This window comes from Sphaeramia orbicularis, chromosome 8 (assembly GCF_902148855.1).
Source record: "Sphaeramia orbicularis chromosome 8, fSphaOr1.1, whole genome shotgun sequence".
Taxonomy (NCBI): domain Eukaryota; kingdom Metazoa; phylum Chordata; class Actinopteri; order Kurtiformes; family Apogonidae; genus Sphaeramia; species Sphaeramia orbicularis.
This window is the reverse complement of record NC_043964.1, coordinates 27093609-27108964: the sequence shown is the minus strand read 5'-3', so window position 1 is coordinate 27108964 and position 15356 is coordinate 27093609. Positions and strand designations below refer to the sequence as shown.

The following is a 15356-nucleotide window of genomic DNA, read 5'->3' as shown; positions in this document are numbered from 1 at the left end:
TTATAGCTCTGGTCTGACAGACATAACAATTTCTTACTTTGTACATAACATGCAGCAATTGCCTGACCACTTACTTTCACTGCTCTCCTGCTGAGCTCCTAAAATGCCCATTTGCACGTCAGGGAGGTTGTAATTCACTTCTGCATCACAGTCCACACTGAATTGAGCTGGGACAGTAATTCAACTGGATGCCGGCTGTTTTCCTCACACAACAATCCTTTGAACGGCTTTATGTAAGGTCTCATCAAAGGCCTTCTTTCCTAAAAAGAGTGTCTTTGGTTTGGCTGGCCTTTCCCTCCTCTGCACAACACGGGAGCACAGCCTGCAGTCTACTGGCTTTGAGTTTTGTCATTCTGGCATGAAGTCATCTGTCTTTGACAGACACTCTCAGAGTGGAGTAGGCTGCTCAAAGTGAGCTTTTGTTAACCTCTGTTGTTAACATTCACTGCGAGAAAAGCACTAAGAAAGAGCCATCAAAATGAGTTCTTCTTTTTATTCATCGCACACTGTGAAGAATCACGCTAGGAAGTGTGTTCACTTCAGCGCAATTGCATAAGAGTTTTTACACACAGAGAAACAGGCATTTTGTGTTATCAAACTCTTATCGTTGTAATTATATTTTCAAACAAATTGGAGGCGATGGTATCACAAATGGTGAAAGGTTCATGCCTTTGTATCAACTCTGCAAAAGGGGTTTAAGTTACTGCAACTGTGTGTGTACACGTGTCGAGGCGAGGTGTACCATTTCCATCACTCACTTCAATCACACTCCTATTACATTATACCTTCTTTACAGTATCACATGTAAGAGGATGGGATAGGTTTTAGGTAAAGAGTTCAACAGAGACACTGGTAGAAACCCAAAGACTTGTCTTCTCCTTATCAGCTGGATCAGTCAGCTCCAGTATCTCGTCTCGATTAGAGAGCGTGGTTTTGGGAATGAGACTCTTAAGTGGAACTGTTAGTGACATGGAAGTAAGAATTAGGCTGAGGAGTGTTTGTAGGCTTGACCTTATACAAGTAGAGACAAGTAAGTACCTTCCAATTTCTGTGCCCGGAGGCAAGAATGTTAATTTGTTTCTGCAGAGGATGTTGTCCTTCTTTAAAAACAATTAAAAAAATTTAATTTTTAACCAAAAGAAACAGCAAATGTTACACCAACAACCATACACAGTATAGTACATTAGCTGGGGGTCTATTTTTACAGTGGAATGATACTTTTCCTATTGTTTATTGTGTCAAGTGACAGTTGGGGATAGACTCATAAACAATGCCTGTATTAGTTTTACTAATGGAGCTCAATTATGTGGTTTTGATAGATTTCTTGGACAACAATGGAGCACTATTGCACAGAGGAATGAAAAACATCAGGCTTTACCTCATTAATCTATTCTTATGTGTGGTCTTTTCATGTTTCTGCACATTACTGTGGATAACACAGATTGATTTCAATTGAGAAGTTGGAGTTACTTATGAAGTAAAAGTTATAAACACACAGTGAACGTCAAAGCCTTTATTTTTTGTCTTTCCATAGTTCAAGTCTGTCATTTCCACCTATTGAAAAGGTGGCACATAGAGTAAAGGAGTAAGAGGTAGAGCAAGTGTTCCATTCTCATTGTGATCAGCGTAAAAACTTACACACCAAGGGAATGGCCATCCAAAGGAGGCCAGTAAAAAAAAAAAATAGAATAAAATAAAAACAACAGCAGCTTCTTTGCGGTGTTGCTAGCTTTCCCTTATTTTTCACAATCATAAATACTCCTAACTCACTGACTTCTAATAAAGGTCGCACTACAGTGTAAACCGAGGAGGCGCTGAGTGCTACACATGAATATGGGCATGGCAGTCATCTTCACCATCTTCACTGTCGCCAGTCTCTCTGAACACTTGGAGCGGGGAAACTGCCACATGGCAAGGGGCTCTGCATAGTATGGTCAGACAGAAGAGATAGTGGCTGCCAACCAGGGACTGAAGAGTTTCTGGTTCCAGCATTCAAGGAGAGTACGACCTGGAGAGACATAAAAGGGGCCGTCTCTACCTGAAGGAGAGCGCAGAAACCTGAGCGGTGGAGCTTGACGGCCATCAATCCAAAATAGGTGTACGATAGTCAGCTGGCCCTGCGTGTGTGTGTGTGTCTGTGTGTACATAAATGTGTCACACTGCATTAAAACTAACTAAAACCAACCACTCTACCACTCAGCTACACTGTCAACTTATGACAGTGCCTTGGTACATTAAAAAAGGAGATAGTATTTACATCTTCAACACATAAATTACTTCCCTAACATACTGTCTGTGTAAGGCATAATAAGGTCTCTGGAGGAAAAAAGAGATATGAAGTGTATGTTTCTGGTGTAAAGACTTTGCTGACTCCAAAATTAAGAAATGTAAGCAAACGTGAGGATAGATGAAGAAATAAAATCAAAATGCAAAACAATTAATGCAGTAATTCATTGAACAATTTCCAAAATGGCACAAATAAAACACCCCTGAATACTTCCAGGTAGTAACAATGGTAGCACTAGAGCTGACTATTTAATACCCAAGAGAAAAGAAGCAAATGCTGAGTGAGGGGTCACTGCATGAGGGGCTGTGCTTTAGATCACTCCGGGTTCAAATGATTTAGGTCGCCTTACATTCCTCCCTCACAATGCCAAGAGATCAAGGAATGATTTGCAACTCAAGTCCAGGGAGTGACCTTTAACATTTCATTGCCACTGTGTGGCATGTCATGCCTCGGCCCTGGAGCCTCCCGTGGCCCGACCCGCAACAACTGCAAACATGGCACTGATCAGTCACCTCAGGGCGAGAAACAGAACCAGGTCAAACTGTTCGTCTGGTGGGATCTGATAAATAAGGCCCTAGTCTGGTAAAATTCACACTTGTCGAAGATATACAGTATCAAAACTCTGTATGAGATAACATACAAACGCATATGCAAATATAGCTTTCAGTACACAACAACATACACATTAACTGATGATTTTGCAGATGAAATTCAAAGTATTCATAAAATGTGTCACAAATGAATAATGGCTGGCTCTGTCCGTTCAGAAAGGCGGGATGGGGGCAAAAAAAACAACAAAAGAACAGAATGAAACAACAAAACACGTTCAGTTCATATTCGTTATGTTGTAACTGCACACAGAGGAAGCTTGGTGAATTAAACCTCTCCAGTTGGGTTTGGCCGTACAAGTTCATGTTACCGCCACTCTTCCACTCCAGTGGCGCTGTCAGTCTTTGGGTCACCCCCTGTTGTATGCGGGTGCATCAGAGTTTTTCATTCCAGTGAGTTTAAAAAAAAAAGGGGAGGCTGTCGGTTCGCTTGAGGTCCAGCCCACCCTGATGGGGAGGAGTCCATCAGTCATCCAGGATGTCCTTGACAAAACTGGCCACGTCTGTGTCTTTGGAGTCATGCAGGGTGAAAAACGGATGATCCTGCATCAAAAGAAAGACACGAGCACGGTTAGAAATATGTTACTGTTGTGTTGTTGGGACAGAAATCTTGGGAATCAAATGGGTGAGTGTGGCCTCTTGTGGACAAAAACACAAACCGAAGCAAAAGATGAGCGACAAAAAAATAAATAAATGAATAAACTAACTCACCATCAATTCTGTATAAGCTGGTCTTTCATTTGGCTTCTTTCTTAGGCTGTTAATATAAAGACAAAAGTGAGATAATTACACACATAACATATTTAATATCTTCAAAGACACTGAAGAGACGTTTGCATCAAACTTTTTCTCATTCAACATTATATTACATTAAAACAAAAAAAGTAAGTAGTATGTGGTCCTGTGAAGTTCATCTACTTTTTGCCAACAAGTTCAGTAAAAAGACACAGTAGTAAACTTAATGTTTCATAACATATGAAAACGACTTGATAGCAGAAAAGTTTCACTTAAATTAAAGACAAATGAATAAAAATGCACCAAAAAGACAATAAAAGACAAATTATATGAGATAAATTGTTTGAGTCATTTAAGACGTCACAAATCCAAAAGTAAGACTATTCAATAATTTCTGTGGCCTAATATTTACAAAACTGACTACTTTTTCAGGACCTGCAGACACCCTGCATCTACACTTTACAGTATGTATGCAGCAGAACTTCATGCATAAAAAGTAACACAAGTGGACAGACTTGGTCCTAATGGAGCTGAAGGGGGTAGTGCAGCAGCCTTGGCTTTTTCAGTAATCACAGGGTGAACACTGACCCCTGCTGGCCGTAAGAGCAGCTCCTCCTGCATCATATGGTGTCTGAGGAGCAGAACCAGTGTAAATGTCTGCACACACTCACCACTGGGAGATGAAGTCTACAAACTCCGGGGAGAAACGGTCCGCGGGCAACTGTGGAGACGGCTCGTCCACCACCTGCTTGAGCTGCTGGAACGGGGTGCCCCATGAGTCATAGGGGAATTTCAAAATGGCCAGCTCGATCTATGCAAAACACACAGGATTGCACGCTTCAGTCGACCTGAATTTAATATTTGATGATATTGGGCTTCGTTGTTGGTCTTTTCCTATACATTTAACTAAAAGATTGAGGACATTCATGGGGTGTTTTTTCTCAGTCATAGCAGCTTTGTTACAAACTGGTTTCTACCCACAAACCAACTCACCATTGTGATGCCAAGACTCCATATGTCTGATTTGACACTGTAGCCTTTCTGATTGAGGTCAGGGTTGATCCGCTCAGGCTGAAAAGAGAAGAATTATAACAAGTAAGTACACAGAGAAAAAACAAACAAATATTAGTCAGGGTGCTGTTTAGGCCTGTTGGTATTACTACATAATCACCTTAAATGCAATTATTTCAGCTAACTTTTATAGCAGTTAACTTGTGTAAAAAAAAAGCAAGATGAAACTAACAGAACTGTCAAATTTCATCATTATTTCCATATCATTTTCAACTGTACAGGATTGACTGGTCCTCGTTTAATGACTCATTGCTCCTTAAGGTGTTTCACTTCCAGTGGTGCCTCTTATTATCAGCATTTCCTTTATATATTTCAAGAAAATGTTGTGGATATTTATGCCATTCCTGATAAATCTTCCCCATCCAACTTCTGTTTGGACAATTTCAAGATTATTAATTAAGATGTGAATTTAGAGGAGAGTCATAGTGTGTGAGAAAAGTACGTAAATATCAATACTTCTAGTTTTGTAAAGTCAAATTGTTTTCAAATATTTCATAAAGGATATGATGCTCCAGGTTGGGATTCTGGTTTTGCTCCTGTTAATGAGGGTCTCAGATGCATCAGACACTGATACGGACCAGGCCTCTCTGAGCGTTAGAGTCCATTAGTAAACTACACTAGAGAATGCTCTCTGAAATCTCATCTGGCCAGTACCAGGAGTCTCAGTCCTGATCTTCTCCAGTCCCCACTTACCGCCATGTAGGGCTTGCAGCCCGCATCCATTGTTTTGGCCACAGAGTCCACCAGGTGTCCGCTGATGCCAAAGTCGCACATTTTCACTTGGCCCTTAGCATTGATCAGAACATTTGAGGGCTTCACATCTGGAGAGGGACATTGTTGGGAGGATGATGAAAGAAATGATAGTAGCCATTAGTAGAAAAACAAGTGGAAGCTGAGAATAATGCACAGTGGTCTAATGATTTTCATTACCTCTGTGTATAACTGACAGGTTTCTGTGCAGATGCTCTAATGCCTTGACAATCTGTGGAGTGGAGAAAAAAAAAAGACACATTATGACAAATATGGAGTCTTTTCATCTTAAGAATGCATGCACTAACACAAAACCAGAACAATACTAGCATTAGTGTTATTATCAGCTTCTTAAAGACACTGTTGCCCATAAAATTGGAATTAGGGCTGCACGATTAATTGACTTTAAATCAAAATCAGATTATTTAATTAGGACAATGTTAAAAAAAAAAAAGGGTAATAGTCAAATTGAATTTCATCTCTCTCGTGTCTCCAGGCTACCATAGGCTCCTCCCCCTAACTGTGAGAGCGGTCTCCACAGTCTTTGGTCTCCACACACTAGTACAAAAATGCCGTTTGCTAAGAAGAGTGAGAAGCTCATGGGTAAAAATACCAAGAGCAAGGCGGCTGTGTGGAATTGGTACAGCTTCGAAGTTTCCGATGAAGACCAAACCGTTCCTCACTGCAAACTCAGCCTGAAGGCGGTATCAGTCAAAAACAGCAGCAACTTATTTCATAACCTCAAACTTCATCACACGCCAGAGTAGGAGCAGTGAGTTGCATTGCAGGCTGCACACGAAAATGACATGCCGGCTAAAATACCACCACTGCCCCAAATTGAAATCAGAATCAAATTTTTAGAGGAAAGAAAAATCTGGATTTTTTTTTTTTTGGCCAAAATCATACAGCACTAGTTAGAACAATAATATTTTTACCTTTTTTCATGAAATGATTGTGACAATATGATTTATTCTTAATAGACTGAGTGTAACTGGGGCTCAGTATGTAATCACTGCAACTGATCAAAGGTTATTACTAAAGTGTATAAAAAGGAATAAAAAGAGGAATGTGAAATTATTCCAACTTTATGGGCAACAATGTAATAAGATTGCTTTTTTGGGGCATTTTATAAATGTACAAACATAGCCTCAGACTGAACAAAGCGAGTATTGTTCAATAGCTTAGATGAAGCTCATGTTTACAATTGCACATAAATGCACCGACATCTTGGCTTTACTTCTTGTGTAGCAGAAACCATAGAGCGATACGTACCGCTACTGTGATCTTGCCCAAGATATCCTCAGGGATGGTCTTGCCTTTCTCAATAACGTTCTTGTAAAACTTATCCAGAGAGGTGTCCATCAGCTCCATACAGATCCAAACATCTCCCTGAAAAACAGGTAAACATTTGCAAAATACAGAGAGAAATCTATATTCAGTGTGTGTGTAAAAATACCCATCTTTTGGGTAAAACCATTTTTTCCCAAACTGCTTTGTTGAAAGTTTCACCTAGATGAATATTCAGCGTATTCAGCCACTGACAAACTATGCCTGCATAATATGAAGAAAATCTGCAACATGTGATAACATTGTTCCATAGTGCAATAACAGTATGACTTTTGTTTAAAAAAAAAGGAACATTGCAGATACCATATTAATGTATAGGCAGCTGATGGCGAGCTGGGGCTTTATCTGATTGGCCAACTTGCATGAATGCATGGTCTGTGTATTGAGGGCTCCATCTGACAGGGCAAACACTGCTGACTGTGAATGCATGTTGTGTATAAATTAAACATTTCTGATTTATTTTATTTCAGGCAGTCTTTTGTGATCACTTTATCATGAGCTACGGGGTTTGATGCATCTGTTCATGAGTTATACTTGTTATAGACACTGACAGAAATGAGCAACAACAATGCCCCGCTTTGCCTATTGGGTAATAAAATGTTAGATACTGGGCGTCACCTCTCTGAATAGGGCGCCATAGAAGGTAACAGTGTAGAAGCAGTCCACTGTCCTCATGGAAATGTCCAGGTCCATCAGAAGCCTCTTCTGCTCCAGGGTGTTGACTGTGGCTCGAATCCTCTGTCGAAACGAAACATCACAGATTGAGCTGTAGTTACCCTGTGTCCTCTTACCCATCTCCTCGCTCAGTGTAACGTGTCATAGATTTGACAGATCTATCCAAAAAGTATGCTCATTATGCATTTTAGGCTGCATACGTCGATGAGTCATGGCACTATTTTAAAAGCACGTTGCATTTACAGAGAAGTCGTATCGGGTAACCTGAATAGCAGCTCGCCAGCTCACCTTGACAGCCATAATAACACCGCTGGGCACATGTCTCATCTTGTCCACCACGCCATACGCACCCCTGCCCAGCTCTGCGATCTGCTCCAAGTCATCTGCCTTCACCACAAAGTTCTGGACAGGAGAAGCAAGATATTGCATTTGTAAGTGTATCCAGCTTGGTAAAACAGGCCTCAAATGAACTGAGTTGTACCTGATCTCCAATTGTGACACAAGCTTTAGAGTCAAGATCTCGAGGGGGCCTGCAGAGAAAAAAAAAACATTTAATCTGCGCCCAAAAGACATGCATTTTCACATCACAGTATTGACATAGGCATACTAAAAACAAACTAGGCAAGTTTATAACAGCAATCCATAAAAAAAAAAAAAAAAACATCAGAAATTAGATGAACTTTCACAAATAAAGCATGGTTATCTCTTACTTGAAGGAGTGATATTTTGCTTTAAAAAAAAAAAAAATGGAATTATGCATTTTAAAACATTTCCCTGTGGTCTAAATAAACTGTAAATGCTCTGCTTGAGTCAAAATTCTACATTAATTCAACTCCACAGGTCCATCTTTAACACTATTTCTGAGTAATGACACCAGAAAGGTCGTTTTGAGCGCTGACCCTTTAAATGAAAATGAGCCACTTCATACTCCACCCCTCCAGGTTGTTGGCTGTGTTGCTCTGTACCGTTCAGCCACTTGTGTTTGTCAATACAACCATCAACTGAACATTTTAGGGGTACTCGGAGAAATGTTGGTCGAAAATCTTGACCTTATATGTGTAAATGTCATGATTTAACTAGTTATAGATGCAACAAATTAAGCAGGAATTAAAACGGGTTGTAGAAATCCACTTGATTTTTGCCAAAAAGAATATAAAGATAGCTTTGCAGCACATGGAGGGTTCAAATTCAAACTGGTTGAACTATTAGGGTCCAAATACACAAATAAATGTACCAAAGACTAATAAAAGTGGGTTTAGCAAAATATGAGCCCTTTAAGTAACACTCTTTATGGTGTATGCATATAACTCTGCTGCTAATGAAGCATTTGACAGTGAAATGGTCCTTGCAGAAACTTAATATATGGGCCAGTGGGGAAAATAATATAAGTTTCAAAATATCACAGAATATTATATATGTACTTAAAGTTTTCAGTAAAATAAAAGATTTTAATAAGCATATTTACTCAGAAGACAATAAAACAATAAACTTGCCTACTACATCAGTGACATATTTTAGCTACAGTTTCTTGGTATTTACTGGCTAATATACACACCCATAGTGACATCTACAATTAGCTAGTATCTGTCAATACTTCAGCTCATGTATCTGTATCGACTTTTGTTTTGATACCTGGTCAAGATCACTGTGATGAAGGCACTGAATAAGAACAAATTTCTGATGATTTGGAAGAAGCATCTACACACCCCTGTCACCCTTACCCTCCCAGAGAACAACCATTTCCTGCCCCCTCGAATAATCTTTTGTTATTGCAAACTGCAAGCCAGACAACTTAATCTCTATGCCTTTGTCATGTAAACTGTACTGTGGAGACAGGCTGATGTCTCTACTCTCCAGTATCTGGTTATGAAAAGGAGCCTTACGCTGTTGCTGCTGGTGGGGGTGGCACAAACACTTCTTTGGCCAGCTTCAGCCCAGGGTTCTTCTTCTTCCCTGCGACAAAGAGAAAGTTAATATCAGCTCCACCTTTTTAAAGTGGTTAGTATTGCGTATTGCTGTTTTTAGCTGCAACCACAAACTGGTATGATTAGCACGGTTCTGCAAAAACACTACAGCAAATGGACTCGTACATGTGCCATTACAGCAGAGGTTTTCCACACCACAGAACTCTTAACACAGATCGTTTATAGCACAAATTAAATGGACTTTTCTTGTTTTGTTTTTTTTTTTTTTTTATCTCTGCAGTGGCCTGATGATAGTGTGAGTTTTATTCCATTCTGGTGGAAAGGAGTGTTTTACTGATAACAATCAATTTGCATTTGTCACAGATTCAAAGTATCGCCAGTGATTTGTTATCTAACTGGAGATTAGGTGTTCTCAAAGCTGAGGCCCTGCTACACAGAGAAGGTGGACTAAATGACTAATCGACATTGGTATGATGACTCAAATGGACACAAGGGGGTGGGGGGAATGCAGGGAAATAAAACCTCTCTTCCTGTCATTACTTTTTTCTTCACTGTTAAGAATAATTATTATCAAATTACTTTGATAAACTTATGTTAAGGTACAGTTTGTTAATATTTAAAATGTTACGGTACTGTAAACTGTACAGCTCTGGGGCCTTTCTGTGTTAAATCAGTGACAGCCATCCATTCATAAACACAGTTTACCAGCAGCCTCTGGGATTTCCCACAAGAGGCTTCGAGTCCCTGCCAGAATGACACAGCTACTGGGCTTACAAGTACTATGCAGGAAAAACAGCTCAACTTTTTTTCACATGGACGTTCATATTCTGCATGTTTGTTCTTGCTGCAAGGTCAACAGGAAAAGCAAAACACTCTTCTTGACCTTTATCTCTGTGTGCTAGGACTAGAGCAGATTTTCACCTGCTGGATGTGCAGTTGACAGTGCAGACCTGGCTGGTTATTTCCTGTTCTTGCTGCATGTAATGCTCGACCTGGGTAATATAATCATCTCCCCTCAGTTCTCTGGAAATTCAATTGTACAGCATGCCACTCTAATCGTGAAAATACTCTTTAAAACTTCTAACAAGTCAGTTTTACTCTTCAATTATTACTGTAGATTTGCATTTGCAGTTTAGTGAGTCACACCACTCTAGCTTAGAGGAAGTGTGATTGGGTAAACCCCTCTGTGCTACATTAAGCTGGAAGGGAAGTTTAGTTCAACTTTGATTCAGAGGCCTTAACGAAATCACTGGGCAGGTCCAGTTAGTGCTGCATTAAGCCTGCAGTGACTGGACAGACTATGACAGTCTCATGTGGTAAGGAGTGATTGAGGTGTGATTTACTCACACATGCTCAGTCAAAAATAGATTTCGCTTTTCCTCTGCGAGGGCCCAAGAACAGAGCACTCACTGCCTTCTGATGACCTGACAAATAAGACAGCCTTTTGTTCAGGCAACAAATCTAGGGTAACACACACAAGGCTGCAGCACAAAAACATCTGCCATGCCAGGCAGCCGTAACAATGTGTTTTCCCTTAGCTGCATTTAACAATGCCTTGCAGCTGCAGGAAAGGTGCCGCAATTATGATTTACACATTAAGTTTTTAATTATTATGCTTGGATTTTGCTGGATGTGCTTACTGTAATGGAATAATGACCTCAAAATACTAGCCCCTCTCAGGTAACAGGCCCGTTAGGGGATCCAGTAAGTGGTGTGTTCAGTGACCTGGTGGCCAAGGCTGCAGGGTGGGATATGACTCACAGCCTGTCAGACTGGACACATCCGCTCAAAACACAACAACTGTCAGGACCCTTTGGGAAATATGATGTCACTTCACTTGGCCCACATGCTGCTCGCTGTCCCTGTCAGTTGAGGCCAGCTTCATTTCAACTTCATGCAGCATGATCCTGATCCTCAAATTTGGCCTGATAGGACTCAACAATTCTAGGACATTAGCCACAGCTGCAGATAAAGCACACGGAGGCAAACCAGCACATGTACAAAGATACCGCTTTCTCAGAACCTCAGAGGGACATTTAAGGGTGTGGTGCAGATTAATAATACCTGCACTTGTCATTCAAGCTGCAGTCATGGATACATTAAAGAAATATTGCAATTAAATTAAGGTGTGCACTGCAAACTTAATGCAATCTAAATATGTCACAAGACACCGTCTTACAGTTGCAGTGCATTCCAAGCCAAGGCCTGTGCACTTAAGAGGGAACTCTATAAATGTTAGAATCACTGTGATGTTTGGAGGAAAATATTCAAAGCATGGTAATACGTAGGTAATGTGAACAAGAATTTCTGGATTGTGTATGGGATCAGAAGTGTCAATAGCTATGTGGCGAGTCACCATCAGGAAGTTGGAGCCTCGGAGTGGGTCCATATACAGACAATGATGACTCATGCACAGATAATCTTCCACACCACCCTATCAGTACTGTTAGGGAGAGCCCAATCTCCAAACATGCCTCAGCAATATCATGAACAGCACAACTATGCACTTAGGCCCACTCCCCCTTTGACCAGGAAAAGTACAACTCTTTGCAGTGGGCAGAGAGAGAGAAGAAAAAAAAAAAAAACACTTACACAAAAAGCACCTCAGGCCTGCTTTGGTGCATACAATAATAACAGCACAGAACCAGTGTAGCAGCTCTGGAGTATCTGCTTGCAGCCAGTGAACTGTCAACAAAGAGCGGCTGCACTAGGTATTGGTGGTGCAAGTCAAAACATGCCATGGTAGGCCAAAGGCTGTGATTGCCTGAGCAGCACCCAGCCAATCTACACAGCCCTCTCAAAACAGTGTGTACTCCTGACCATGGTAACGCTAGTATGATTGTGTAACAGCACAAGCGGTGAACTTGAAATGTAAATTGACATCATCATCACGCCGTGTGTGTGTGTGTGACGCAAAGGAAGGACCTTGATTTTTCCAAGGTGTGTATTTTATTCATCAGTGGACTGTAATTACACAACACATTCACAGGCTGAGTGGCGGAAGCTGCTGTGTAATAGCACCGCGGCTCCTTGGCATCACGGCCCGTTAAAAATAATACTAATAATACTAATAATAATAAAGGTATTTCTGTTATGGGAAAAAAATGCATCTAAACATGCGCGGTGCTAAAATTCTGTTTGCGCCAACACACTGTCCAAACCTAAAGGACCCAACATAATCGATGAGTCATGAGGCCGAAAAATACAAACACCTGTAGTCTCACTGCTTTACTTTACCCAAAGAAACAAACTAAACCCAGAGATGTTTCCATCTGGGGGACAAGTTGGATGTTAACTGCAGCTTGGCCGAAGTCCTTTATTGTCCTAAAAGGCTGTTAGCTAACAACACGGGAACTTAACACGAATGCAACGCGAGTACAGCAATTGAGCTAAAACATCCCCTTATTTAACTCTTCCTCAGTCCAGTAGTAAACACTAGGTCGGTGATGAATACCTCCTGTAAGGTATTGTGTTCCCTGCTAGAAAGCAAGGAAGACATGCTGGTTAGCTTCTTTTCCTGCTCTCATACATGCAGCTTTCCACCTGGCAAGGTTACATTTCTCAAACACGGCTAGCCAAACTACTTCCTCGCAAACTGCAGCTCGTTGTTTAAAATAAATGCATGACTATTTTCGCAAACGGCTGCGTGAGAAAAAACACTTACCTCCTTTAGACAGAGACATTTCCCCTTTGCTTTGATGAAGGGGAAGGGAAGCACAAAGACTTTTGCCTTTTTTTACTCCCTCCCTCCCTGCATCTACCCTTACACCCGCTCAGGATCGCTGGCTTGTCGTGCAAAAACTAGCAGCGATTAAAAATATATATCCAAATGCGCTTCTTCGTGCAGCCAAAGTGCTTCAAATCCTCGCTCACGCGTTCAAAGATCGATTAGCAGACGAATGCACGACTTTAAAATCACTCGGTGCGAGTTATACAGTTCGAATTAGTTTGCTAACAAAACCTGCACTTTTAGGGTGGCCAAAGTCTAACAGCTGAAGGTTCCAGCGACGTAATAACGTATTTCCTGCTAAGTGTGAAGCACGATGGGAAATGTAGTTAGCATCGTGCAAGGATTACAAATCAAACGTAAACGGTTTTAAAGGGATAGCCGAATTAGCCAGCATTAGCTTTGAAAGATGATTGGATTGTTATAATGCTACTCAAAATATGTGGCAGATGATTGGTTCTGCATCAAAAAAGGCGGGTCTTAAGGTATTAGATTTTTGCCGACTGTTTTAGGTCTGTCGGCTTTGCCTTTAAGGAGTGATGGCTGCACTTTCGGCGCAAGATAATTCAAACGAAACTCTGTTCACACATGTATGAGCTGGGGGTAGGAGGATCAGGACTGAGTCTTATCTCACGTCCCGCTCATTGATTTCAAGGGAAAACGTGAGTCAGAGCAGATGACACAGCCTCATTAAAGTTTCATAGTACTTTTGAGCGCCTCTATGATCAGTATGTATACACCAATAATAGAAGCCTGTTGTTAGTGTATGTATGTATGTATGTGTGTGTGTGTATGTATGTATGTTTGTGTGTATGTATGTATGTGTGTATGTATGTTTGTATATATGTTTGTATGCATGTATGTTTGTATATATGTATGTTTGTATGCTTTAATGTATGTATGTATGTTTGTATGTATGTGTGTGTTTGTATGTATGTATGTTTGTATATATGTATGTTTGTATGCTTTAATGTATGTATGTATGTTTGTATGTATGTGTGTGTGTTTGTATGCATGTATGTTTGTATATATGTATGTTTGTATGCTTTAATGTATGTATGTATGTTTGTATGCTTTAATGTATGTATGTATGTATGTTTGTATGTATGTATATATGTATGTATGTATGTATGTATGTATGTATGTTTGTTTGTTTGTATCTATTTATTTATTTATACATGTATGTATGTATGCATGTGTGTATGCATGCATGTATATATGTATGTTTGTTTGTATGTATGTATTTTACCTTGATTTTACGAGGAAGTCACTTTTTGGTGTTTGGACACCTTTAGGATACCTGATCCTGAGGTTGAACTGATGCAACAACAAGATAAGATAAGATAAGATAAGATAATCTTTATTTGTTACATATACAATTCTACACAGTACAATGCACAGTGAAATGTGTTTTGTACCTGCATCCAGTTTCAATAGAAAAAGTGTAAAAATTTAAAAACATATACATATACATAAATAAGTCAGATAAACAAAAGGAACACTGTTATATATTTATAAGGTGCATGTGTAAAAATGTGCCTGTGTGCAGTGCAATGTCCAGTTTAAAGCTATAACAATAATAAATCAGTGGGCTCTCTGCACAGCCCCACTACTTCCTGAACTTCAGGTGGGTCATCTATTTCCTGCCTTTCATTACTGGACACACTGATTAACCCAGGTGTGTCTGCTGCTGCTTCTTGTTGTGACTACTGATTAATTAGGCACACCTGGATTAATCAGTGTGTCCAGTAATGAAAAACAGGAAATAAAGGAGCCACCTGAAGTTCAGGAAGTCGTGGGGCTGTGCATAGAGCCCACTGGGGATAACAACACAACAAAATTATAACACAATTTCAGTATAATAAGTGCACAATCAGAATAATTTATGTGTTAAAAGAGCCTTGAATTCACCCAAGGAAATGAGTCCAGGAAGTTGTAATGAGTTCTGAAAGTGGTTCCAGGACCAGGGAACAGAACAGGAGAAAGCTGCTCTGCCAAGTTCCGTATGGAATCCATGTAGAAAAGCCAGAGGTGAACACAATGAGCTGGAGACAGCAGGCTGCACAGATATGAGGAGGGTTTATCCAGGATGGCTGTCCATTTAACTGTCCATTTGAGTAAACACTGAAATAGTCTCATTTATGGCTGGCATATAAAACAAGAACAATTATTAGAACATGAGGTCAATGTAAAGTGGATTTCAGGTTTTACTGTTGTAGGCTTATTGTTGT

At 40.3% G+C, this 15356-nt stretch overlaps 1 protein-coding gene across 1 annotated transcript; it reads right to left on the bottom strand.

Moving 5' to 3' along the window:
- Window positions 1–1498: 1498 nt before the first annotated feature.
- map2k6 (mitogen-activated protein kinase kinase 6) lies at window positions 1499–13418 on the bottom strand. The gene is made up of 12 exons (XM_030141944.1): window positions 13063–13418; window positions 9357–9426; window positions 7955–8003; window positions 7762–7875; window positions 7417–7536; window positions 6724–6840; window positions 5632–5683; window positions 5395–5522; window positions 4624–4701; window positions 4302–4441; window positions 3607–3652; window positions 1499–3438 (listed from the first exon to the last, which is right to left on the bottom strand). Exons 1-12 carry the CDS (start codon window positions 13079–13081, stop codon window positions 3361–3363), a joined length of 1011 nt encoding a protein of 336 aa, XP_029997804.1. The 5' UTR covers window positions 13082–13418; the 3' UTR covers window positions 1499–3360.
- Between the last annotated feature and the right edge of the window lie 1938 nt (window positions 13419–15356).

Bases quoted from the DNA above. Each gene is read 5' to 3' on its own strand.
- map2k6 (XM_030141944.1), bottom strand. The intron at 7,537-7,761 runs GTGAGCTGGCGA...TCGTTTCGACAG, and splicing joins GTGTTATTATGGCTGTCAAG to AGGATTCGAGCCACAGTCAA. The intron at 6,841-7,416 runs GTGACGCCCAGT...CCTGTTTTTCAG, and splicing joins ATGGCGCCCTATTCAGAGAG to GGAGATGTTTGGATCTGTAT.